This window comes from Globicephala melas, chromosome 3 (genome assembly GCF_963455315.2).
Source record: "Globicephala melas chromosome 3, mGloMel1.2, whole genome shotgun sequence".
Classification (NCBI taxonomy): Eukaryota; Metazoa; Chordata; class Mammalia; order Artiodactyla; family Delphinidae; genus Globicephala; species Globicephala melas.
This window is the reverse complement of record NC_083316.1, coordinates 120,285,790-120,313,440: the sequence shown is the minus strand read 5'-3', so window position 1 is coordinate 120,313,440 and position 27,651 is coordinate 120,285,790. Positions and strand designations below refer to the sequence as shown.

The following is a 27,651-nucleotide window of genomic DNA, read 5'->3' as shown; positions in this document are numbered from 1 at the left end:
TTCTTGCTATCTGTTTATTTTATTTTTCCTTGTTTGTTTCATTGGGGGGGGTGTTTGTATGTGTGTGTGTGTTGAGAGGCTCTTGCACGCTTTCACCCAGGCACTCGGTCTACTAAGTAACTCTGGCTCTCAAACAGCAACTAACAATTGCTGCGCCTGCGCCTTTCTGCCTCCACCGCTAACTAAACCGCCGGAAGCTTTTCCCTCTTCCCATTGGCCCGCTGCTGGACTAGTTGGTCGATACTGCGCATGCTCCATATCGTACCCTCGTTCCCCCGCCCCCCAACTCTCTCCATTGTACGCCCCGGGCGCAAAGTCGCTAACACGCCTGCGCGAGCGGGCGTGCCCCGGAAGCAGTTCTTTAACCTGCTGACACGTAGCAACGGGGCTAGTACAGGGTCCTTAGTTGAGTTTGGGGGGTTACTGGAGGCTGCCGGAGCTACCGCCGCCACCGCCTCCGCAGCCGCCGCCTCCGCAGCCGCCGCCTCCGCCTCCGCTTCCGCCGCCGCCTCCGCGTTTGGTGAGTGCCCAGTTCCGTGGCTCACTGTTTGGTTTCTCCCCGCACCTGGGCAGCGCGGCTTGTTGCCGCCTCTCGGCACCGCGCCCCGGTCCTTTCGCTCAGACCTTCCCTCCCTTTCGGGCCTTGCTTTGACGAGGCCCGTGCAGGAGTCTGCGCTTTCCTGGCCGGCCCAGGCCTTATTTTGCAGGAGGCTGTCGTGTTGTCAGCTGTCCAGAGGTGAGGAATCATCTTTGTTGTTGTTGATATTTTAGACCCCACGAAACTCCTCCTCCCACGTCCCTGCCCCAAACCCAAGGCATATCAGCTCCTTGAAGTGGAGGTGTCTTCTCGGGCCTCGACTTAGAGTCTAGACATTTTTTTAGCACACTCCAACCCCGACCCATCTTCCAGATGCTGCCCCCCCAAATTTTAGAAGTTATTTACTGCCTTCTGAGGGTATTTGCTTAAGTAAAGTATCAGGACAGAATTCAGGGAGGACCTTGGGCCTAAGCAGTCTTTGCTGTTTCTTTTTATTGCAGATCATTTGCAATGGCAGGCTTTGACAACTTAAACACGGATTTCTACCAGACAAGTTACAGCATCGATGACCAATCACAGCAGTCCTATGATTATGGAGGAAGTGGAGGACCTTATAGCAAGTAACTTTTCAACTTTGCCCGTTTACTTAGTTGAGATTGCATTGAAAGCATGTACCCCGAATGTTTGGTTCTGCCTAAGAGTGAATGTGTGAACATGTTCCGTATCAGGAACGTGACTTTTCATAATCTTTATACCTCCGGAGAGATCTGTGACACTTGTTTGGGTTGGAAGGGATTGCCCTATTTAGGGTTTGGTATCTTATGCACAATTTTCAGGTGCGCCATGAGTGGAAAAATAGATTCTAGAAGAACCTTTTTCTAGTGACAGTATTTGTACATCATTTAAGATATGGATAGAAGTTTTAAGTACCTAGAAGATAGGCTGTTTAGGTCACAAGACGAGTTAAAAATTAAAGTCTTTTGACAGCTTGTTTAGTAGCTAAATCAGTCCAACTTTCAGACTTTATCAACTGTTAACTGAAAGCACTGAGTGACACTATTGAACAGTGTAAGCTCCATACTATGAATCATCAGGTGGTTTTCATAAAGCAGCTGATAATCACTTTTATTACTCCACACACCAAAACTTTATGATCAGTCAGTACACACAAATTGCCGGTTACAGACTGAAGTGAGGGGCACTCAAAACCTTTCATCCACGAACTGTTGAAAAAACAAAACCAAAACTCTGTTCTTTTTATAGTTCATGGTGTTTGTGGCAAAACACTTAAAGCTTTTTACCAATCTCCTCTAGGACATCATATTCTTAGTTTCTTAGGTCCTTAAAGTTAATCTTATCAGCCTGCCATCCAGTGAAGGCGTTTCCTATACCAGGCCTACTTAACCTTTTTTAGATAGTCCAGGACCACTTTGAGAATCTTAGGAAAACTGTGGGCCTATTTCTGAGAAATATATGCACGCAAACACCCACAGTAATGTGCATATAATGTCCAGACAGTTCGTGTGTTAGATGTCCATCTATGGACTCTGAATTAAAAACCTAATGAAGATTGTCCTAGGTTGAGGGCATGGAAAGGGTGCGTATCCAAACTGAGAGAAACATTAGTACTAGAATGTGTTTGAATTAATAAATCTGAATGAAAGTGCCCAAGAATTTAAAAAAGCAAAAATCAAATTCAGCCCCACAGTATCATTTGTCTTGTATAGGCCATACTTTTTACAAAACAAAACTCCTTGAATCTGCTTATTTTTTGATACATTCTAAAGCTTCCCCCCGCTCTAAAATTCAACACATTGGACAATGGGAGTGAACATGTAAATAATGCTGTCTGTGAACCACTTTTTTTTTTCTTTTAAATTCTCAGTTACATGCCATTGAAGATTTATCTCTTTTATCAGTTAATTGGGCAGAATTGGAAAAGTCATGTTGAGAAATTTCCACTCATTTATTTACCTAAATATGTGTTTCTTGTGATTGTTCAGTGTATGACAGGGCAGATGAATATAAGATTGGTCAGGGTGCTGCAACAGGGGTTTGGAAAACCTGTCTCTGTATGTGGGCCTGTTTTTAACCAAATGATATTGATGTTTGGACTCAACAGAATTATTCCATTTAGATTGCAGCCTCCTAGCTTTATCTGTCTCTGCCTTTCTTTCCTATGTTTCTTTCTTTCTGTCCATGTTTGCATCTCTTAAAGGTGTGACTTATCTTTTCTTTACACTTAGCATCTCACTTCAGTTCTCCACAGAGCAGAATATCTAAAGATATTCTCTTGCTAACTATTCTCACAATTCCGTTCCAACCAAATCATGTACCACTAAGCATTGCTTCTGTACTAGTGAAAAAGTTTCATTCCAGGTGCTTATATAAACATTACTGCCAGTTAATGAATGTGAGTTTATAGATGATGCTTAGGAAAATAAGAAGCCTAATGTGTTAGCAGTAATGACTGGGTTTCTGAACTTTATATAAAAAAAAAATTGAACTCCTCTATATGTACCTATATGTATTGTTTCTGCACCCTAGTGACATTTTTATGTCCGTGTCAATTTATCAAATAACGTTTTGTTTGTTACGCCAACTTGGTAACAAGGATCAGCTAACTTTTATCTCTCTATTGATGAAAATCTAGGTTCACATAGCATCTGACTTGGATTGTCTTCAGATTTGACTTGACTTATTATTAGTCCCTAGTTCTACATTTGCCCTATGAAGTCAGCTTTAACATTTTGCATAATTTCCACTCTGGGTACTGTACATTCATACATTCATACAACAAAAAATAAACCCAAATAGTAAAAGGTCGTTTGATCTCAATCTGTCATATTGGACAGGTTCCACATTGTATTCTAGATATGCCTATAAAATATTTAGTAATACCAATTACATATTTTTTAAAGTCTTGAAAGCTAGTATTTTTTCATCTTCCGAAATAGCTAATAACACCTTTATGGACTATGTAAGGGTTTTGATGAACTTAAGTAGTCAACCCAGTATATTAAGACGCTTTTTGTCTTTGTTGTTGATACTGAGTGCTTCTGAGAGTATTGGTTTACATCTGCTGCTTTTCCTGCTGTAAAAGTGTTGATTTAGACTATAAAGGTCATGTCTACCATGCGGTGTTTTAGTTTAAAACCAACAGGAGTGAGTCAGGAATTTTCCTGAGCAGATCCTGCCAGAAAAGAAAAATTGTAAAATTCCACGGTGTTGTCTTTGTCACCTTATATCCTGAAGAAGGAATGATGGTGCCACCTTTAAAGCTCTTATTGCAGTGTTTCTTTTCCTTACATGAAATTTATGGGTCTGCATCAGTGTTTCTGAAGTGTGGCCTGCAGACCCAGAGGGTTCTTGAGACCTTTCAGGAAGACGTTAAGGTCAAAACTATTTTTGTAAAAATTCTAAGATGTTATATACCTTTATAGGTGTGTTGAGATTTGCACTGATGTTGCAGAAGTAATGACTGGTAGAACTGCTGTTACCCAAATATGAGGCAAGACAATGGCATCAAATTTTTCTAGTAATCATTGTATTCTTCATCACACACTTGTTGGGGGGGGGGGTGAGGGGAATCATTTTCACTTAAGGATGCCCTTGATGAAGCTGCAAGAATTATTGTTTTATTAAATGCTGATCTTGACAACACACATTTTTAGAAAAGTCTGTGTGACAAAGTGGGAAACAGTCCTCAAGCACTTCTACTTCATACTGAAGTACAATGATTATCTCTAGGAAAAGCCCGTGTACAATTTGAGTCACAAGTTGATTCAGCCACTTTTTTGTGGAAACCGTTTTTATTGGAAAGAACATCTGACAGACAAACTATGGTTATTCAGACTTGAAAATTTTCTCAAAAATGAGTGAAGTGACCTGTTACTTCAAGGAAAACAATTGACAGTATGTGTGGCCAAAAATCAATTTCAAGTTTTCAGGCAAAAATGAGGATTTTGGAAAACTTGTATCCATCATTGTGAACTTGTCAGCTTCCCAATAATTAACCATTTTCTGATGAGATCAGTGATATTAACAAAGCTGATTTTTAAAAATTTATATATATATTTTATATTAAGTGTGTCAATATTTGGAAGAGCTGCATAATTCATACTAATATTTTCTAAATGAGCAATGCATGGTGTTACAAAATCATACATGAATAATAAAGGATCCAATTAAAGTATAAGACAGATCAGTTTATTCTAATACAACAGAGTTCATTAGCATTGTTTCTATCTCCACGTTGCAAGTTAAATTTAAAAAACTACCACTTTGCTTTGCATTTTGATGTATCAAAAAGAATATTCGCTCTATGCACGTGGGAAGATGAAGATGGCCGAACAGGTGACCAAGTCAGTGCTGTTCATGTGTCTGGGTAACATCTGTCAGTCATCATTGCAGAAGCAGTTTTCAGGAAACTTGTAACAGATCAAAACATTTCAGATACTTGGGTCATTGACAGTGGTGCTGTTTCTGACTGGAACGTGGGCCGGTCACCAGATCCAAGAGCTGTGAGCTGCCTAACAAATCATGGCATTAACACAGCGCATAAAGCAAGACAGGTTACCAAAGAAGACTTTGCCACTTTTGATTATATACTATGTATGGATGAAAACAACCTGAGAGATTTGAATAGGAAAAGTAATCAAGTTGAAAACTGCAGAGTGAAAATTGAACTACTTGGGAGCTACAATCCACAGAAACAACTCATGATTGAAGATCCTTATTATGGTAATGACACTGACTTTGAGACTGTCTACCAGCAGTGTGTGCGGTGCTGCAGAGCCTTCCTGGAGAAGGTTTGCTGACCTGGGTCCAGTCCTGCTGTGGCCCAGGCTCATCCCACAGGCCCGCATTCTCAGTCAGGTGTCACAGTGTCACCATTCCCTAGCCAAGGCTGCAGCCCTTTCTTCAGTTAACTCACTGTTTCTTACCTTAAAAAATAATTGTAGATGGAAATCGGTTGTTGTATTTGGCGGAAGAATAAATAAAAATTTTTGATTTAGACAGTTTATGGGGTAAGTGTTCTTAGACTAGTTGAACCTCCCACTTTGCCCCAGTTACAGAAATAGTGGAACAAACAAAATAGTAGAGCAGCAAAATAGAGCATAATGAAGTAAAACATCACTGTAAGGCCTATCAGCATCTGAGCCCATTGGCACTTCAAGAATCTGCACTACCTCTTCCCTCTGTGTGGATGGGGCCCCTGCCCTGCACTCCCTCTTGATGTCAGGGCCTGATGTCCAGTGATGTTGGCAAGAAGTGTTCATATATGCGCAGGGTGCACACTTGTGCATTTACAGGAGAGGAAGGAAGAAGATTTGTGGGATTAATCTTCAGCACCTTCACTCCTTAGTTTGTGTCTGTCTAGTTGATTTCATACGGAAGTCAGCTTAAGTGTTCCCGTTTGAACCACTTTGCCTCTGGAAATGTAATTATGTCTGGGAAGAAGGACACTTGTGTGCTGGTTTACCTTAGGGTCAGTTTGGGGATGGCGTCTGCTTTTACATGCATGTAATTAACCTGAATGTCAAATTTAGATCAGCTTAGGTGGGAAAAAAATAATAAGTGGGAAAAAGTCCTTGTATGTTGGAATGCTTAAATATTGATATGTTAAGTATTCTTTTATCAGTGCTTAGTTTATAGGCAAATATAGGTAATTTCTGTGCACTTGGAGATAGGTGATCTAAAATTCACATGAATATATGTCAGAAAAGATTGTTTTCAAATAAACTGGGGAAATTACAAAAATACAACTAAGGTAAAAAAAAAGAATATTCATGATAATCTGGAAAGGTTATTAAAATACTCTTTTCCAACTACAGGTCTGCAACACTAGATTTTCTTCAAATACTTCAACTAAAACAGTATATCACAACAGAATGAGTGCAGAAGCAGATATAAGAATTTGCAGCTGTCTTATATGAAGCCAGACATTAATGAGATTGTCAAAAATAGAATACAGTGCCACTTTTCTCAGTAATTTTTTTAAATAATTTTTTCATAAAAATGTTTATGCTAACATGTAATGGATTTATTGTTACTTTAAATGAATTAATAAGTATTTAAACATTTCTGTTTTAATTTCTAAAATAATAAATATTGATAGATATAACCCACATAAAAAATTTTAGGAGTTCTCAATAATAAATTTTAAGAGTATAATGGGTTCTAAGATCAAAGACTTTGAGAACCACAGGTTTATGTCATTCTTGTTTTTTCTGTTGCATACACATTGATATTCTCTCTCTTGCTCTCTTTGGAGAGAGAGAGTATAAAATGCAATTTGTTTATGCAGATTGTAGAAACCTCCATATGGAGCTTTTCTAGCTCTTTCATAAACTCCAAGGTGGGTTTATGATGCATCCTAACAGAGATCAACACAATAGCATATTTTACTAAATCAGAAAATGTGAGTTCTTGTCCTAATTCAACCAGCTAGCCCTGTGGAAACTCCGTGTGTGTGTGTGTGTGTGTGTGTGTGTGTGTGTGTGTGTGTGAGAGAGTGAGAGAGAGAGAGAGAGAGAGAGAGAGAGAGAGAGAGAGAGAGAGAATAGTAATCAAGATCCTTGCATACCAGAATGACTGGGGAAATGCATGTATAGAAAAGGATATTATGGCTGTCTCTGTCAGGTAGGATTTGAGGGTAATTTTTTACTACAGTTGTTATAAGAGCTGGCTATTGGAATTGAAAAGTCTAGTTTTGAATCCTGGCACCACCATGGACAAATCATTTTAACCCAAATATGTTTCCACATTTTTGTAATGGAGAGGATGATAAAATTGACCTCCTAAAGAATTGTAGAGAGAATAATGTGAGATAATTCACATTAAAGACTTAAAACAGTGTTTTACATGGTAATATTCAAAAGGCTATTATTTATGTTTTTGGAAATTTTCAGTAGTTAATATATACCCATGTATTACATATGACATTTTAGAATTAATGAATTTCAACAAATAATAAATATACAGGATTTTTAAAGGTGCAAAGGTACAAAAGTTTATAACCTGAAAATTAAGTCTTTTACTTCTCCTGTCTCTGGGTCCCTTTACCTATATAATGGTGTATATAATGTACGTGTGTATATATATACACACATGCACATAGATATGCATACATATTCTAAAAAGCATAGTCACGGTGGGTGCATATGGTATATACTATTCTGAATATTAGATTTTTTCTTCCCCACTGAATATTTCTTGATTATCATTTCTTACGAGTACAGACAAAACTGCCTCACACCTTTAAAAAGGTGCAGAGTAGTCTGTGCCTATATCACAGTGTAGTTACCGATAGCTGTTTATATTTTGTTTTGGTTTCTACTTTTTGCTATTAAAATAATGCTGTAGCGAATTCTATATTTTATAGCTAGAAAAATAAATAGTATTTTTTTAAGCATGTATTGGACTAGCGTGGTAAGTCATGAGAATGAGAGCTATGTGTAGTTGAACCTTCATCTTTGATTTGCTTTTAATCAAGATGTTCAGTTAATTTAAAATTAGATTTAATTTTAAAATCTCAATAATGAGGTCATTAGATTTTTTATATTTTTCAAAAGGGAATTAAAAATTTTTAAAGATAATTAGACTAAAAGATCTCTAAGCCTTCTCAGCTCTCATTTTTAAAGTAGCTTACTTTTACAATAGTTACTTTACTTCTTTATTTCTTACCATTGATAGCTAAGTCATATTTTTCTGGAACATAGTAAAACAGGTCTTTAAAAGATACTGCTTCAATATCCTTCTGTTCCCTGTTGTTTTCATCACTAAAAAAGCCATGGTAAGGTTTCCTTCTAAAATGCAAGATTTGTTATAGTACATAGCAAAGGAGACAATAGGTATACAATTACTTTGAAAAATTAAAAGCACTATTTAGATGCAAGGTGTGCTAATAATGTTTGTATATTCAGAAAGCTTTCACAAAAAAAGAAGCTTGATTTTTTTCCACTTTTTGAAATTGATGGTTGTTCTTAAAGAGATTTACCCACTTGCAAAAAATAACATACTACAGAGAAGAAAGAAGAATGATTTTATACTCATTCATTCTCATGGAGAGATCTGAGTTACAGTGGAAAATTAACGTAACGTGCAGTACGAAGTCTGTCATCCTGAGTTTTTATTCATAGTCTTGGGCATAAATTTTATTTCACAGCTATCTTTATGTATGCTCACTAAAGGGGAAAGTACAAGAAAACGTTTACGTTTTCATTTGTTGACCTCCTGATGTTTAAAAACTTAATAGTTTGTGAAATGCTTAAGCACTGCATAAGTGAGTTTTAACATCATCAGGAAAATTCTCTATAAAATACAGACAACTTATTGTAGATAATCAGCTTGATCTTAGTAATTAATTTCAACCACCGTTTATAAAAACTGGCAAAGAGATATCCTGGGAATTGCATGACTAAGATTTTCTGCCTGTTGGGAATATCAGTTTGGGGCGTTGACATAATTCTGAGAAATGTAACTTACTTTTATTGTAGACAGTATGCTGGCTATGACTACTCGCACCAAGGCCGGTTTGTCCCTCCAGACATGGTGCAGCCACAACAGCCGTACACCGGGCAGATTTTCCAGCCAGCTCAGGCGTATACTCCAACTACGCCTCAGCCATTATATGGAAACAACTTCGAGGACGAGCCACCTTTATTAGAAGGTACGATTGGTTGCAACACTTGATAGTACTCTATAGTACCCAGCTGGTCAGTGAAAATAAATCTTAGTTTGCAGAAGTTACCCTTTTCTTTGAAAGAATAATACTGTAGAAAACAGTTTCCTACTAAAGTGACTCATTTTGAACAGAGTGTATATGAAACCACATTGAGCCAGGAGGACCAGATTTTTAATAGATCTTTATAAAGTGATAATAAAGTATGTCAGTATATGAGCAGAGTAACTTTTACTTCAGATTATTATTGAAATTCTATCAGTGGAAGAAATGAGAGGAAATAGCGTGGTATTGATTATTCTGCACGGAAATAAGCTGACAGAGCTAGTAACATCACTGAAAAGTATGGTGTTTTTCAAATTGTATCCCGAAACACAAAATGCAGTAGTTCTAAAGTGTTTCTTGTTTTTTGATCAGATACGCTTTGAAAGTCTAGTGAAAGCTATGCATACTCTCCTCAGAAAAAGGCACACACATGCAGAGAGACGTAGTTTTGTATACATTTTCACAGGAACTCCAGTGTTCCTGAAGCCTCAGGTATAGAGTCCCTTACTGTTAACACTGTCCATATATTCTTTGCTATGCAGACATAGCAGAGTGTCTGTTTCATCATGTCCATACCTGTTTCTAACATCAGACCAGAAATTGGATATTTGTGGAATAAGCACCATAATCAGTAAAGACTGATATTGAGGACTCACCAAAATAATATCATCTGATATTGCTAGATCACTCCTTTGATATTGGTGGTTTCATTTTTTCTCCTGTTAGAACATAGATTCTGGTAAACTAAAAGTATATCACAAATCCTGATTGACTTCCTTATTTTCTTTTTCTTTAGAATTAGGTATCAATTTTGATCACATCTGGCAAAAAACACTCACAGTGTTACACCCATTAAAAGTAGCAGATGGCAGCATCATGAATGAGACTGACTTGGCAGGACCAATGGTTTTTTGCCTTGCTTTTGGAGCCACATTGTTACTGGTAAGATGTTAGTTACAACTCTCAGTGTGAGATTAAATGTTCCACCAAGAGCCTTTATTGAGACTCTGCTTATACAGTCAAGTCTTTGATGTGTCTTAAATAGTATTGAGTTGTTTGAATTTGTACCTGTTCATTACTTCTCCACTGATAATAGATATAGTGTATTTAGAAATCATTTCTTGTTTCACTAAGTGCTTCAGTTATTAGGGAAAAAATATTAATAAATATCGTATGGCTTTAGTCTCTCATCAAAATTCCTTCCTTTCAAAAACTGACAAAACTTTTAGCTTATTGCTATTTTTTAAAATTTCATCATTAGGTGGTGTTTTGTTGTAGCAATGCTGGTCTTCTATATATTATTTTAACATTTAATGAATTGAAACATTAAAGGCAACAGGTTTTAGTCCCTATCTCCCATCTCCCTAAGAATGTTAAAGCATATTGAAAATGAAAAGTTGTAAAGATAATCATTACTGTTTGTTTTATTTTATGTCATTTCTGAATTAGAAGAGGTAAATGACATAATGGATCGAAGATGGACTTTTTAGTCAGAAAAACTGGGCGTGAACTCAGTGCTCCTACTCTACCCTTGAGCAAAGTCATTTCATCCTTCACCTCCCTCTCATAGATAATACTATGCTTCCCACCTAACAAGTTTGTTTTGGAGATTAAGCAAGACAGGTTATGTGAGGATACTTTGAAAAGTTTAAAGCACTGTATAAGTATAAGGTTTTATTATTACTATATGAGTGCGTTAGTGAACTCAGCTGAGCCCTTTTAAACTTCTGCACTCTTACTCAGGTATTTACAAACAAATATTGATTCTAACAAAAATCCCAAGGATTTTGCTATTTAATGTAATCTGTGGAGACATTCTCCCAATTGAGTTTTATATGTCAAACATCTGACAAACCAGGAACTTTTTAAAGGCTTCTCTGTGGACTGATTTTAGTGATAGCATACCCTGAATACAATGTTTGTTCACATAGCTGGACTAAGAATACTAACTACAATTAAGCTAACATTCACTGCCCTAAGACTGTTCAGTGCTGTCTTTTATAAGAGCAGAATCTTTAAGGTTTGTGTTTGTTTGTTTGTTTGTCAGAGAACTGTATAAAGCAACCAACAATTTGGAAAAACAAAGAAGAAAATATATTCCATTATATTCCTCTTGCCCAGTTATTAACCACTTTTCTTTTCTCCTCCCCTCCTCACAGAACCCTGGCTTCCTGCTTATCTTGGCTTCCTTTCTCCTAATTCCTCTAACACCCATGTAAAGTGAATAATGAGATTATTTCTGCTGTTAAAAAGATTATAGCTACATCTGCCAATGAGAATAAATTGCTTCAGGGCAATTTTGATGGAATTTGGGTACTTTCAAGTGATACTAGTTACTATCCAAACATCTGAATGGCTTTCCATCTTGTCTCTGTAGTTTATTTGCTTAAAATCAGCCAGATTTATTTTTAGAAATCTACTACTTTAGGTGATCATACCATGATTTTATATCTTTGTTGAATTCTATGCCAAGCTCAAATGGTAACTAGAAAATGAAAAACAATATCTGTGTGTTGGGAGGTGGATATTTTAAACTTCTTAAGAAGGATATAAAAGCCAGTCTGCTCACTGTTTTACTTCTCCGTATAAAGAATAGGTACCTTTGTGGATTTTAATGCTCACAAGTTGTATATCTTCTGTGAGTGCCATTTCAGGTGAAAGAAGCCAAAAATAACTATTTTGCCCTTAACCTGTAATCTTTTCTTTACCCATAGGCTGGCAAAATCCAGTTTGGCTATGTATATGGGATCAGTGCAATTGGATGCCTAGGAATGTTTTGTTTATTAAACTTAATGAGTATGACTGGTGTTTCCTTCGGTTGTGTGGCAAGTGTCCTTGGATATTGTCTTCTTCCCATGATCCTGCTTTCCAGCTTTGCAGTGATATTTTCTTTGCAGTAAGTGCTGGTCTTTATTTTGGGGGTTGATTGACTAATTCTGTGTAATAGGATTTACGTCACCATCAGTTTGAGATAAATCACTGATTCAACAACATATTAGATAGTGCCTCTTATATGTGAGGACTGTGTTTTATATTTCTCAGTGATGAATAATGGAAGTGAGAATAAGTTTAAAAATCTTTTATACCATCTCTCTTTTACCTATGATAAAGAATTTAGTTTTTTGTGTACTTAGCAGTGTCCATAAACAAATTGAACAGTGGTGATTGTTAACTTAAATACTGCATGGAAAAGGTCAAGTTGTTTAGAATTATACTTACCCTCTCTTTGATATTTTTTATACCATATCTGACTTCTTAAAGATATCGGGCAGGGCTTCCCTGGTGGCGCAGTGGTTGAGAGTCCGCCTGCCGATGCAGGGGACACGGGTTCGTGCCCCAGTCCGGGAAGATGCCACATGCTGCGGAGCGGCTGGGCCTGTGAGCCATGGCCGCTGAGCCTGTGCATCCGGAGCCTGTGCTCCACAAAGGGAGAGGCCACAAACAGTGAGAGGCCTGTGTACGACAAAAAAAAAAAAAAAAAAAAAAAGATATCGGGCATATGCTAAGTGGATGAATAATAAACACATATTCTCTCTTCAGCAGCTTTTTAACTAAAAATGGAGCATTCTTTTTATGGAAGAGGCTGTTACAAGCCTACCGTGTTCTCAGATGTACACAGCTTTAAATATGTGTTATTTTAAAATAATATTTTAGGTAAGGTTAAAAATAAAGGTATAGGGCTTCCCTGGTGGTGCCGTGGTTGGGAGTCCGCCTGCCGACGCAGGGGACGCGGGTTCGTGCCCCAGTCCAGGAAGATCTCACATGCCGCGGAGCGGCTGGGCCCGTGAGCCATGGCCGCTGAGCCTGCGCGTCTGGAGCCTGTGCTCCGCAGTGGGAGAGGCCACAACGGTGGGAGGCCTGCGTACCGAAAAAAATAAAAAAAACTTAAAAATAAAATTAAAAATAAAGGTATAAGTACAGCTAATAAAATTACTTCTCATGGCCAGTGCACAGATGCTCTCTCAACAGTTCAAGCTCCTCCTTGTGGCTAGTGCTGGACGACCAAAGATTGAGCTTTGTTACACTTTGAAAATGAAAGTTTAGGAGAAGAGTATATATCACCTATTTGGTAGTAGAGATTTGGCAGGATGATGGCCTCACAGTGTCCCTGCTTCACTCTTCTCATTTGTTAAGATCGATACATTTACATTCAAATTTTACACACAGTATTTTCTACTGAAACAGCGTTTTCCCACCGGAGTTAGTTTTGCAACCGGGGGACACTTGGCAATGTCTGGAGACAATTTCAGTTGTGAAAAACTGTGGGAGGCATGGATGCTCCTGGTATTTTATGGCTGGAGGCCAGGATGCTGCAGTAACTTCCTAACGATGGACAGATACACCCCCACAGCAAAAGCGCATCCACCCCAAATGTCAGTGCTGCCAAGGCTGAGAAATTGTGCTTGATTAAGGAGCAAGATGTGTTATAGATGAGCTTTTTATCACATGAAATAATGGAATTCACTGTGAGGTACATTTCAGTATTTGAAAAACATCTTGATTATTTCTGCGGATATCTACATGTGGATTTTTAAGTGCTTTTTTAAAACTTATGTAACTAATCTCATCTACTGTTTCTCTCCCCTCGCCCTGTTTTTCCTTGTCGGCTACAGAGGAATGGTAGGAATCATTCTCACTGCTGGAATTATTGGATGGTGTAGTTTTTCTGCTTCCAAAATTTTTATTTCTGCATTAGCCATGGAAGGACAGCAACTTCTAGTAGCATATCCTTGTGCTTTGCTATACGGAATCTTTGCCCTAATTTCTGTTTTTTGAACTGAATTTATCTCGGATGTGGCCATCATTGGGCCAAATAGCAAAAAGGACTTTGAACTCTTAAGTTGGACCAGCAAAGTGCTACAGTACAACTCTCGTGCAGATCTGATGTTTGACTCTTGGAGCAATGGAAGTAAATACGTATCTTTTGTTCATTTTTATAGAACTTTTGAATACTATATTGGATTTACCTGCAGTATGACTAGGTTTAAATGTTTGTGCTAATACAAATAAGAAGTGCTATTTCTTTCGTGTTCCTGCAGCCTTAGAAAAACAGCTCTTCTCCTTGCTAACATAATGTTTTTGATGGATTTTTATCAACTGTGGGAAACTAAGACTTATTGGAGAAATATTTTCCAAGGAGTTAGGAAATAAAAATTACCTGTATTCTCAAGTCAGGTGCAGTTGAAGCAAAAAAGTGATCCCAATGTAAAGTTTTATGAGTTTGCACTTCAAAAGTTTGACAGTCCTCTAAATTATCTCATGGAATTTTAGCTAAATTCAGCGATACAAGTAGTTCACAGTCTACCTTATTGTAGATGTGAAATGTGAACATCTCTTCAGATACTAGCATTAACTAAACCACAGTGACCTAGACTCTGCATTAATGCTCATAATTTGATCTCCATGTTTCCCAGGAAAAAGAAAATCACTAACCTTTTTTGCGAAGAATATTTAAAATGTCACAGTTTCAGTATTGCAGTTTCAATGTAAAGTACGTTTGATGCTTATTAATTAAAATTTTCCCAGTTGATTTAAAGTGTGTTGTTGAGTTTACTTTTGCTAACCCACTGTTCTCGATGTTCCATTTTCTTTAACTAGGGTCTGGTTTTAACTTGTATTCCCAATTTATTTTAAGCTTTAAGAATAGTGGTCATCTAGTATAGAATCAAAAAATGAGATTAAACAAAAAGTAGTTTGCTTTGAGTTACATTATTTCCTTGTGTTGAATTTATTTGGTTAATATTGTCATGTTCTCTTGTCAGAAAGTCTGTAAGAAAATACCATATCTTGATGATTGGCTTTTTCTGGAGCCAGATTCTGATTTTGGACAAAGCTCAGTTATGAGAAAGATGCCATACTGGGAGGGAAAATGTTGCTTTTTTTTTTTTTAAGAGGAGGCTTTCAGACTAAATAAAAAGAAATGCCACGCTGACATATTCATGGTTCTTTTTTAGAGCTAGTGTTCAACCATAAAAGGTTAAAATAATAAAACATACTTCTTACAAGAAGATCATGATTTCTGATCTCTGGAATTACATAAATTTGTTTTCCTTCATTAATATTTAATCTTCTGGAGGAACGTACTCACTAGTAATTAGCTATTGGCTGGGTTTTTAAACTTACCAAATTGTTTTAGAATATTTTTTATTATAATCCTTGGATAGTATCTTTTTTGCCTTTTTCAATTCATTTTATAAGTGTAAACAGTTCTTCCTAAGGTAAATGTAATGGGTGCCTTCTGTTAATATCCAGTTCTTCCTGATGAAAAGGGTAGATAATGCTTTGGGAATTAAAATCTCCCTCGGTTAGTTAGACTTAAGACCATTAATCTTCAGCTAAATTCCCCAAATGGATCAAACTGTTTTCTTATTTTTTTGCCTCCACCCCCAACAAAATAATTTTTAGTTTAAATCAATAATGTAGAGATTTTTGTTGTTAGTTGTCTTTTATTTAACCCCAAAATGATTAGTTGCAAAACTATTTTATATTCTGTCAGAATAGGTATACAGTGGAATTGCCTTTGATATAAGAGTTCTCAAGTTTGCTTGTTTACATGAAGAGTCATGCGTGACCAAAATTTCTCTTTTATAAAACTCTCTCATCAAAAATACAGTATATGTAGCCATATTTGTGCATACTTTAAAAACGGACATAACTGTGTCTCAGAAATACGATGTGGTAATGTTTTTCTCTAGCATCGGAATAGCTTTCTGCTGCTTCAGCTAAGTACCAGGAAGAGCATATGGTTTGCTTTTAGGTCCATTTTATACCCAAACCATGGATGTACCTTTAAGTACTGAAGATGCTCTCAGCATCACTAAAAGCTTAACCCAGTGACTGTCTCTGAGTAAACTCTTTGTGAGTGGATTTTTCAGGTTCACTCACTCAAGCGAGTGTGTTTATGCAAGCATGTATGCCAAAGACATGCAGTTGATTTTACATATAGTATAAACGTATATTTTACAACTTTGCTGTAATACGTTTACCAATGGGTGTTTTCAAGAGCTGTATAAGAAAGCTTATAGAAATAGGCATTCTTTTGCCAGATAAAGTTATGCAGATAATGAAAAATTCTGTAAATCTTTAAACACTGTCCTTACATACTGGTCATCCAATCAAAGAGAATTTTTTAAAATGTATCTAATGATTTGACTTGGGGTGGGATCTAAGTACTATGCATATGACATTTTGCAACTATAATAGGCATTGCTCAACTCATATATTCCAAAACTAAGTGAGGACAGTTATCTCTGTAATGTTATAGGATACTCAGACCCAGTCATGAAGAATTATGGGAAATCAAGATGATATTTGGAGATCTGCCTGTTGTCATATAGAGCATATCTAATGTAATGACTTGAACAATTTGCTTAACTTGCCGTGTGGGAGAAAAAATTATATATGACACAGTGCTTAGCCTGTTGTAAAGTTGTGCCAAAAGTTTTCCAAAAAAACGTAACTCGGTGTAGATCATCACATGAAGAGTACTTACCAAAGAACAGCACTGGGCCTTCCTTCAAGACTTTAGCTAGAGCAAGCTTCCTACCCAAACAGTAGCCCCAAGTGAAATCTGTCCTCACAAAGTATCCACTGATTCATTCTGTAGTGTCAAATTCCAAATCACCAAATGAACTCAATTATTGTAGATCTCAATTTATTTGGAAATGAAAGCTAAAGTTATTCCTCAAGCAATGTATTTGTATCTTAATAATATGCTTGTTTTCAAAGTAACTTTAAGATTGAAGCATTTAGTAGTAGGCAAAAACACAAGTACTTTTTTAGTCACAGTAGTTAATGAGAGTTTCTTGTTTTCTTTTTAGGATGTATTTAGGATTTGGGGGAAGGAGTGGCAATAACAAGATGATCAGGGTCTATTGGAAATGCCCTAAGGAAAAATTGGTTCATGTGCTTTAATGAGTAGATAAGTATGATCTGTCATTAGCTTGTCAAGCATACAGTGTTGACTTTCAAACATCTTAAAACCTGTCCTCACCACTTTCTCCACAATCTAGGCTGTTATTAGTTGACACCACCAATGAAGAAATCACTGACTTTTAATCAGTTCTACTTCTGCCACCATCCAAATTATTGAAGTTTGAATTTTAGTGCATTAGTAGTAGTACTTGAATTTCAATAAGTTACTTTGTTCATGAATAAATACCCAGTTTGTAACTGGGCAGTACGTAAAAACAAACATTAAATATTAAATTACTGATTTCTAGAGATTGGCAGATTACCTAGTCAAGTGTTTTATATTATTCTATTCTATTATCTTGGAATGGTGACCATAAAACCTGAAGAATGAAGTCAAGACAGTGTGTAGTTCTGACTTTTGCATCACAGATAGGAATATTTCTTCCTGTGCATGAAGTTCCTAGTCTAGTTAATAAAGAACATTACCTGCTGATGGAGCACAATGTCCTGTGTTTGTGCAAATAAATTAAAAAGATTACGTACGCAAATGAGGACTAATTAAATACAGAGTTCTCCTAATTTAAAAGCACAAATACTTCCTTGAGCACATTAGGTTCTAAAAATCGAATATTACATTTTTCATGAGTTTTATTAGGCTTACCTTGCATATATAATTTTTTTTTTTTTCCTGAAACTACCACTAAATATGGTGATAGCTTGTAGGGTGATGAATTACGTATTAAGGCGTTATAATCGCTTTTCAACACTTGCAGCACAAAAGAAATTTTAAATATGAGAAAACAAAGGAAGTACTCATAAACATTTAAGATGCTTGTAAATTTATACCTAGTTGGCCTACTCTGATTCTCTTAAAAATAGAGAAAACAACATGGTTATTTCATTTTTTTCCCCAGGTAATTACAGTTCAAACGAATGTCTTTGTAAAATTTAATGACACATTTGCTTGTAGGTTTCAGTTTTGTGATTTTTGATATTATAGGACTTGGTAGCGTCTTTTCTCTAGGCAGTCAATGATCCTAAAAGCCCTGTTATTTTAGTGCTTGCTTTGGCAGCACATATACTAAAATTGGAGCGATACAGAGATTACCGTGGCCCCTGCACAAGGATGACACACAAATTCGTGAAGCGTTCCATATTTTTAAGAGCTAAATGTAAGGCCAGACGCTACAAAACTCTTAGAGGAAAACATAGGCAGAACACTCTGTGACATAAATCACAGCAAGATCCTTTTTAACCCACCTCCTAGAGAAATGGAAATAAAAACAAAATAAACAAATGGGACCTAATGAAACTTAAAAGCCTTTGCACAGCAAAGGAAACCATTAACAAGACCAAAGACAACCCTCAGAATGGGAGAAAATATTTGCAAATGAAGCAACTGACAAAGGATTAATCTCCAAAATTTACAAGCAGCTCATGCAGCTCAGTATCAAAAAAACAAACAACCCACTCCAAAACTGGGCAGAAGACCTAAATAGATATTTCTCCAAAGAAGATATACAGATTGCCAACAAACACATGAAAGGATGCTCAATACCACTAATCATTAGAGAAATGCAAATCAAAACTACAATGAGGTATCACCTCACACCGGTCAGAATGGCCATCATCAAAAAATCTACAAACAATAAATGCTGGAGAGGGTGTGGAGAAAAGGGAACCCTCTTGCACTGTTGGTGGGAATGTAAATTGATACAGCCAGTATGGAGAACAGTATGGAGGTTCCTTAAAAAACTAAAAATAGAACTACCATAGGACCCAGCAATCCCACTACTGGGCATATACCCTGAGAAAACCATAATTCAAAAAGAGTCATATACCACAATGTTCATTGCAGCTATATTTACAATAGCTAGCACCTGGAAGCAACCTAAGTGTCCATCGACAGATGAATGGATAAAGAAGATATGGCACATATATACAATGGAATATTACTCAGTCATAAAAAGAAACAAAATTGAGTTATTTGAAGTGAGGTGGATGGACCTAGAGTCTGTTATACAGAGTGAAGTAAGAAAAAGAAAAGCAAATACTGTATACTAACACATATATATGGAATCTGAAAAAAAAAATGGTTTTGAAGAACCTAGGGGCAGGACAGGAATGAAGATGCAGACATAGAGAATGGACTTGAGGACACAGGGAGGGGGAAGGGTAAGCTGGGACGAAGTGAGAGAGTGGCATGGACATACATACACTACCAAATGTAAAATAGATAGCTAGTGGGAAGCAGCCACATAGCACAGGGAGATCAGCTCAGTGCTTTGTGTCCACCTAGAGGGGTGGGATAGGGAGGGTGGGAGGCAGATGCAAGAGGGAGGAGATATGGGGATATATGCATATGTATAGCTGACTCATTTTGTTATACCGCAGAAACTAACACACCACTGTAAAGCAATTATACTCCAATAAAGATGTTAAAAAATATAAAAGCCCTATTTTAATTTTCAAAATGGGAATGTTTTTATTTCCTTTTATGATTACATATCGTTATAGTAAAAAGTAGTATTTCTCTTCAGCAGTAAATAGGAATGTATTATTGATAAGGTGTTTCAACGTGGATGACCCTTGAAAAGATGCTAAGTAAAAAAGCCAGTTGTGAAAGACCACATATCAATTGATTCCATTTATATGAATTTCTGGGAAAGACAAATCTCTAGAGATAAATCAGTAATTGCCTGGAGGTGAAGTGGGGATTCACTGCAAATGGGCAGGATGGAACTTCTTGAGCGCTGATGGTCGTGCAACTGTACGTTTATTAAAATCATTAAAGTGTACGCTTAAAATGAGTAGATTTCATGATATGTAAATTATGTCAAAAATTCTTTTAAGGCATGGGGAGAGAATGGGAGGAAGAACAAACTGCTGGAACATCTGTATTTTTAGAGTTCAAGAGAAGAGTTTTAGGATGGACTTTAATAGAGGGAAAAACAATATAGTACTTTTGCCCAGAGAAAACAAAATGAAGTAAAACTGCCCTCGCCTCAGATTTCACCCCCCACATAAGTCCCTTCAAATAGATTGGTGTGCATTTTATCAGACCATACACACAGGTTCCCTCTTCCCCTCCCCCTTTCCCCCAGTGGCTCCTATACATACGAATACACACATACATGTGCCTTGTTTTAGAATTAAAATTCATAAAACATAAAATTTATTTTAACAAATTTATAAAGTGTACAGTTCAGTTGCTTTAGTGTATTCACGATGTTGTACAAGTGTCATTACTATCTAATTTCAGAATATTTCCATCACCCCTAGAAGACACCCTATACCTCTCAATTCCCCACCTCCCAGACCCTGGCAACTGCTATCTTGTTTTCCGTCTCTGGATTTGCTTATTCTGGACATTTCATACAAGGAGAAGCATAAAATGGGGCCTTTTGCTTCTGGCATCTTTCACTTTGCATATTGTTTTCAAAGTCAACTTCTATTTTTTAAGCAATCTATTATAAGCATCATTATGTATGTTGAACATTGAAATTTCATTCTTTTTAATAGCTGAATATCATTATTTGAGTGGTTAAATTTACTTCACCAGTTCCCTACTGTTGAACAATTGGGATCTTTGTACCTTCTTTTAAAAATTGTAAGTAGTGCTGCATTTGTATTGGCATCTTTCATCACTGGAGTGTCACATTTGCTTCTAACAGTGCTGAGGTTGATCATTATTTAAACTCAGAGTTTAAATTCTGAGAATTTCAATAATTTTATTCCCTAACAGTTTTGTTTAATGTGAATATAGTTTTCTGTGATTTGTTGAAACATGCAAGTCGTTTGTACAGGCATTGCTCTTTGGTTCTCAATTATCTCAACATTTTTATTCTGCTCTTAAGCAGTGGAATATGAATACTGCTAAAAGTATGATGTCATACCCCCACCTCAAATTATTTCTGCATTAAAATGGAAGATTTCATTCAAAGTGAGATGCTTTTTTTTTCTTGCCCATTTAGAAGAGTCATTCCAACAGCATTTTTAGGTCAGTGTTTTTATATAGCTTTAAAAAAAATGTTTGAAATGTGCCCATTTAAAATTTCACCTTGAGTGGGTCTGTATGCCTATAAAATTTAGTCATTTCAGGACATCCTTGAACATTTAACTCTGCTGTGCTTTAAATTTTTTCAATATTCATCCCTTGAGATAAGAGCAAATGTATAGTATGATCTGACAGTGGCTCAAATTAGGCCTTGTTACCTAATGTGTTCCTATTTAAATTCTCAAGAATTAAATTTTATCACAGCAGCAGTTAAAAAGAAGCCTGAAATCAACATCTCCAATTCAGATATCTGCAGAAATCAGTTACATAAATTTTTATTGAGCTTTAAGTGTTGAATTTCTTAATAAAATGATTTAAAATGCATTCCTTCTGCTTTTTTTTTTTGTCTTTGTGTTTGAGGGCATTTGTTTGCTTTGGCATTCTATTTATAATGTTCTATGCCTGTAATAATGCACTTTTTAAAAAACACTGTTTCTGTCCTGTTTAAATGTGGTACATTTTAATCACTACATGAGCATTCATATTGACCAACATACCCTAGCTTAAATGCCAGTTCAGATACTCCTTGGATGTTTATGTCTGTCACAAGGTCATGCTTAACCAGACTCAATTTTTATCATCTCTTCAGATCATATTCTATTCTGATACTGGTCTAGGTCACAGTCTTCCTAGTGGGATAACGTGGCTTTGGCTTTTTCTGTAAAAGATTCAGTCATTTCTATGGTTTAATAAAAGATTGAACTGCATCTCCAATGAGGTGAATGGTATTTAAATGTGGCTATCTTTGATCATCTACTTTGAACCAAAATTAGAATTTATTTATTTATTTTTTACATCTTTATTAGAGTATAATTGCTTTACAATGGTGTGTTAGTTTCTGCTTTATAACAAAATGAATCAGTTATACGTATACATATGTTCCCATATGTCTTCCCTCTTGCATCTCCCTCCCTCCCACCCTCCCTATCCGCCCCCCTCCAGGCGGTCACAAAGCACTGAGCTGAGAATTTAATATTTGACCTGAGTCACACTGATTTCCTGTTTTTTATTTTATTATATCACAAAAATAAGAGATCATCATTTATGAACAAACCACGGAACCTCTGTCTTAACCAGGACCCAGCTAGAGGCAGAATGGGAATTGAGAGTATGAAAGTCAAGACTGAACTGAAGTTGATAGAGGGGAGTCTGGAGCCTTAAGAGAATCAGCAGGGGAAAGGTTGGAGAGTTTGTGCTAGGGAATTTGTTTTAATACTTATACTATGTCATATAGACATCAATATGAAATTTTTAGTGTATCAAAATAAAGCCTACTTACATGGTGTAAAAAGCAGTGAGTACTACCACATGTAAGATAGATAGCTAGTGGGAAGCAGCCGCATGGCACAGGGAGATCAGCTCGGTGCTTTGTGACCACCTAGAGGGGTGAGATAGGGAGGGTGGGAGGGAGGGAGATGCAAGAGGGAGGGTATGTGGGGATAAATGTATATGTATAGCTGATTCACTTTGTTCTAAAGCAGAAACTAACACACCATTGTAAAGTAATTATACTGCAATAAGAATGTTAAAAATATATATATCAGTAAACCAAAATAATAAAAGCAAAAAAAAAAAAGTGAGTACCAAAAAAGGTAAACAGTGGAAAGGTATGTTAATTCTTTAAATCAATTTTATAATGAAACTCAATTCTAAAGCAGTTTTTAAATATTCACGTAACACAAGGTAATTCTGGTGATATTCGATAGTTTGCAAAACCTCTCAGAAATCCATTTCAGCCTTAAGGTTAGGGAATTTTTCTAGCCACTGATTTAAATTGCTCATGCTGCAATTAGAGCTTGGGTCTTCTTATTGTCTCTTTATGGGAGATGGGATCAGGTCACCGTCCTTTAAGACTAGAGCTGGGGAGCTGTGGTCCCTGATCAAGATCTGGAAGAGAGTATCCGTGGAAGAGAGACCATTCTAATGGGCTTCATTTCATCTCTTCCCTGGGCTCAGCATGCTCTGGCTGCTGGTACTGCTCCAAAAATCATTTTTTCCACGTTGGCAATTATAATATTCTGATTCAGAGCAGAACCTATGAATCCGGACAATTAAAAAGCTATAGAAAGTAGACAGTTTTATCAGCATTTTAAAGAGGAACAATATAGCTACTGCCCAGGGTATAGCTTCTGTCCTTACCACTCTGCCTCTACCCTTTTGTCGTCTCACCCAGTCTTCAGTTTATGTTTATTCAAACTTTAACTGACTCTAATATAGAAATGGAAATGAGATGTATTTAGCATTTTGTGCATATCAAAGTTTTATGTTGCCTATTCTCAGTTCTTTAACAAAATAAATGAACTGAATATTTCATCTCTAAGTGATGGGGAAAATATTTTGGATATCTTTTTGCAAGGGATGTGGGGAGGAATGGGCCCTTGCTTTGAGTTTTTTCTGGTTCAATAACTGGGGGAATGTTTCCCACCCTTGTTCAATGAGCTTTCCCCACTGAATGCAGTCCCAAGCCATTAAGTGCCTACTGTGAGCAAAATCCTTCTTTGGCTTCCTCCTTACAAGCTGAGTTTTCTCTGCCTTAATGCTTTTCTCTCAACTGATTTTCTGATTGCCTTTGCACTCTTCTCTAGATCCCTTCCAAATTCTTCACATCTTTCTTTCATTGTGTAGCCCGGATCGGGACGTTCATGTTTCATGTATCTGATGACAAGTAAATAACAGTGACCCACATTTACTACTTTTTGTGTGGCTAAGAATGACATGTTTCTTGCACAATTTTGAACTGAGAACTAAGAATGAAAAATACATATCTTAGCATTAGCCTTGCTAATAATTTGTTGAGACCTTGATTGTCATTTTTGAGCTTTAGTTTTCTCTCTATAAAATAAAGTTGTATTAGATTCTTTGACACATTTCAATTCTGAAATATATATATAACTTTTACACACAACACTTAATTTATATTGTATATATTATATATAATGTTATGTATTAATATATAAAATATATAAATATACATGTAGTTTTTGAAGTAATAAAATCTCAATTATATTTCAGAAGAATATATATAGTCATCTATATATGTGTATTCATATATATATGAAAGTGTTCCCTATATATATTCTAGTTTTATCAGGCTATGTGAAAGTATATATGGAGTGATTTCTTTGTTAAAAAATAAGCATAGCACACACACACATTTGTCACCTGGCACAAATATTTCATTTAACTGAGAGAATTGATAACTAGATGCTCTTTTCCAGACCTCTTGAATTGCTTGGAATTTTTAACTATACCTTAGAAAGAAAATATGATTTTGCCCCAATAACTCCGAATGTAATCTTGGCTTTTAAATATTTTGTCCTTCTAATCTAATTGCATTGGAAAATATTATTAAGCAGGCACGTTTGATATTCTAACATTAGAGTAGTTCCTTTTTTTTTTTTTTTGGTTCATCAGGGCTCCTCTCAATCTTATAAAAATAACCTAATTCAAGGTACCAAGGACTTTTATCTGTATTATTACTGGCCTCCTGGGGTATTACATGACTCTTCTCAAAAAGTCCAGTGGCCATTTCCTTAGTTCAATAAGTAATATGTCTTGGACAAAATATAAGCTGTGGTACTCTTGAGGAAAGCAATTATGTCCATTTCAGCAACGTAGGAAATACAGGAAAAACCAGCATGGCTCTCTAAAAAGGTAATGCCTATGGAGGAAAGGGTGTTTTAGGGCTTCTTTCTTAATAATTTGATTTTTATACTTATTATAATGCAATAAGCTATAAGATGCATGATATATGTAGTAAGACTTAAAAGTATAATATAATAAATACCTATGTACTGTACTTCTAGGTTGAAATGTAAAAACATTAAGTATAGTTGAAATACCCTGTGTATATTCTAATGGTAGCCCATGTCTTCCCAGCAGAAGTTACTAATATTCTGAATTTTAGGCTTATCATTCTCAGCATTCCTTTATATTTTTACTACATGTGTGGCTATTCTATATTAATATTAAGTAATTTACATATTAATTTTAAAGATGAAGAAATAGAAGTGCAAAGGGGTTGAGTAACTTGGACAAGGTATACACATTGCTGTAGGGCTGTGTCTGTCTAATTTCAAAATCATGTTCCTTCCCATCTACTCTGCAACTTCAAAACTTCCAGGAACCTCCAAAACATGGATAATAGCTGTAATTAGCAAATCAGGTCTCAATTTATGTTACCATTTTGATTGAAATATTTTAATATAGAAATTAACAGCTGTATACATTTTTCTTTTTCATTATAAAAGATAAATAGACAACACAATGTTGTAAATAAACTATACCTAAATTTTAAAAAAAGATAAATTGAGATTAAAAAGGAAAGATCATATAATACAGAAGGGTATTTGGGGAAAAGTAAAAAGTAAAATTCATTAATTCATTTTTTTCCTCTCCTCCCCTATTTGCTCTCTCCTTATTTCCCTTTTTCTTTTTATTAAATAAATGTATTTATTTTATTTATTTTTGACTGCGTTGGGTCTTTGTTGCTGCACGCGGGCTTTCTCTAGTTGCGGCGTGTGTGGGCTACTCTTCGTTGTGGTGCGCAGGGTTCTCATTGCGGTGGCTTCTGTTGTTGCAGAGCACGGACTCTAGGCACGTGGGCTACAGTAGTTGTGGCACACGGGCTCAGTAGTTGTGGCTTGCGGGCTCTAGAGCGCAGGCTCAGTAATTGTGGCGCATGGGCTTAGTTGCTCCGCGGCATGTGGGATCTTCCCGGACCAGGGCTTGAACCTGTGTCCCCTGCATTAGCAGGCGATTCTTAACCACTGCACATAACATAAATTTCTAGCCCCCTTTCGTTTTTCTTTCCTTATTTTTTCTCTTTTTGTCTCCCTCCCCTTTTGTGTGTGTGCTATAAGAGCTGCTCAGAATAGAAGAGAGAGCCGTGCCTGCCCAAGAGTAGAATTAAGATCCCAGAGAACTCAGGGTACTCTTGTTGACCAAACACAGTGGGAATCTCAAAGCAAGCATAAATTCTGTTAATGGATGAATTTTTTAGTTTCCTGGCATCAAATCAATGTTCAACAAGTGTTGTTTACTGCGTGGCAACCATGTGGTGGATTCTGTGAGAGAATGCAGATGAAAACACCTACCTCTGCCTTCAAGGAGCTCACAAGCCAGTGAAGTTCTAACGATCAAAGCAAACTTGAAGAGTAAAGAGAAAGCCGAAGTAAACTCATGCAGGGGAGAGACTTGGTAAGCTCTGTCACCATCACCTCACATCCTTCATTAAGATGCAAATTAATCAATGATATAAATTGTCAGTTAAATGATGCATTTGATTAGGCGGTAAGTTTTATTGACTTCAAGGTAAAACAACTTGACAAAAGCATAATTACTCTTTGTGTATTTGGCTTCAAAGATGCATTTTAAAATGCTTTGCATAGTGAAATCAACACTAAAATGTACTTGTCACATGCATAAAATGTACTTGCCAAGTACCACACCAGATGTTTCACATGCATATCTCATTTAAAGATTACAACAATTCAATGAGGCAGGTGTTATTATTGTCACTGTTTTAGATTATTTTAAAATTTCAAAGTATTTGCCCAATTGTTATACAGCTAATAGTGACCATAGTCGTGATTTGACTTAGAGAGTAGTTAGGAAAACTTGAAAACATGGTGACATTTGAAAAAGATCCATGCTGCCTTATAATTAACATTCAATCCTACGGACAAACTAGAAAAAATATATCACATACACAGCATTGTATGAACTGATAACTAAATTAAAGTTTTGCCTCTTCTCCCAAAGGGCTTTTTTTTGGCAACAAATCAGAAGCTGAGCTCTCTCTCTGAGGTTTGGATTAGTGACTTTTGGTTTGGTCTGAAATGAGCTAGAGATGTCTGCCTCTAGTTCTAAATTCTAGATTATATGAGAACATGAAGCTCTGTCCCTACTACGTGTTACTTTGTTTAGCAGGCTCCCGGAGGATTCCTCTGGGCTTGGCAGTTAGGTTGTACATGCAGTTACATATATTTGTTCCCTCACATGGAGGGCCAAGCAGGAGAGGAAGCTACTTGCGGGAAGTGCAAAAAATCAGATTCTACCTCTGGCTCCGCTCCTAACCCATGATATGACTTTGAATAAAGTTGTTTTATACTGCCTTTAAAGTGGGGATTAAAAAATGGTTTCTCTTCTCACTTCACTGGCAGATCAAAAGAGACCGTTTATGTGAAATGGCTTTACAGAGTTCAAAGGGGTATGCACATGCAGGGCGCTATTTTTTAGAGAACAAACGTAGATGTATGCTCAGGAGCTGGTTATCCTGTGGGCGGGGGGAAAACCAGAGCCCAGGCCAGATCGACTGAAGCAGGGGTAGGGCCTCGTTCACACTAATTCCAAGAGTAGGCTAGTTCAGCTGTATCCAAAATCCCTCACAAACTCTTCTCCACATTTGAA

At 36.6% G+C, this 27,651-nt stretch overlaps 1 protein-coding gene, 1 non-coding gene and 1 pseudogene across 2 annotated transcripts; all 3 read left to right on the top strand.

Annotated features, from left to right (window-relative positions):
• Positions 1 to 349: 349 nt before the first annotated feature.
• On the top strand, positions 350 to 14,799 carry YIPF5 (Yip1 domain family member 5). The gene is made up of 6 exons (XM_030841072.2): positions 350 to 520; positions 1,039 to 1,158; positions 9,040 to 9,212; positions 10,066 to 10,211; positions 11,984 to 12,165; positions 13,883 to 14,799. Exons 2-6 carry the CDS (start codon positions 1,049 to 1,051, stop codon positions 14,043 to 14,045), a joined length of 774 nt encoding a protein of 257 aa, XP_030696932.1. The 5' UTR covers positions 350 to 520; positions 1,039 to 1,048; the 3' UTR covers positions 14,046 to 14,799.
• On the top strand, positions 4,883 to 5,358 carry LOC132596968 (low molecular weight phosphotyrosine protein phosphatase pseudogene; annotated as a pseudogene).
• A 3,441-nt stretch (positions 14,800 to 18,240) lies between the features above and the next one.
• On the top strand, positions 18,241 to 18,344 carry LOC115844258 (U6 spliceosomal RNA). Its single transcript, XR_004036049.1, has one exon. It is a non-coding gene; the product is annotated as a U6 spliceosomal RNA (small nuclear RNA).
• Positions 18,345 to 27,651: the final 9,307 nt, after the last annotated feature.

Bases quoted from the DNA above. Each gene is read 5' to 3' on its own strand.
- YIPF5 (XM_030841072.2), top strand. From the start codon at position 1,049: ATGGCAGGCTTTGACAACTTAAACACGGATTTCTACCAGACAAGTTAC. The intron at 9,213-10,065 runs GTACGATTGGTT...CTTTTTCTTTAG, and splicing joins CGAGCCACCTTTATTAGAAG to AATTAGGTATCAATTTTGAT. The intron at 10,212-11,983 runs GTAAGATGTTAG...CTTTACCCATAG, and splicing joins TTGGAGCCACATTGTTACTG to GCTGGCAAAATCCAGTTTGG.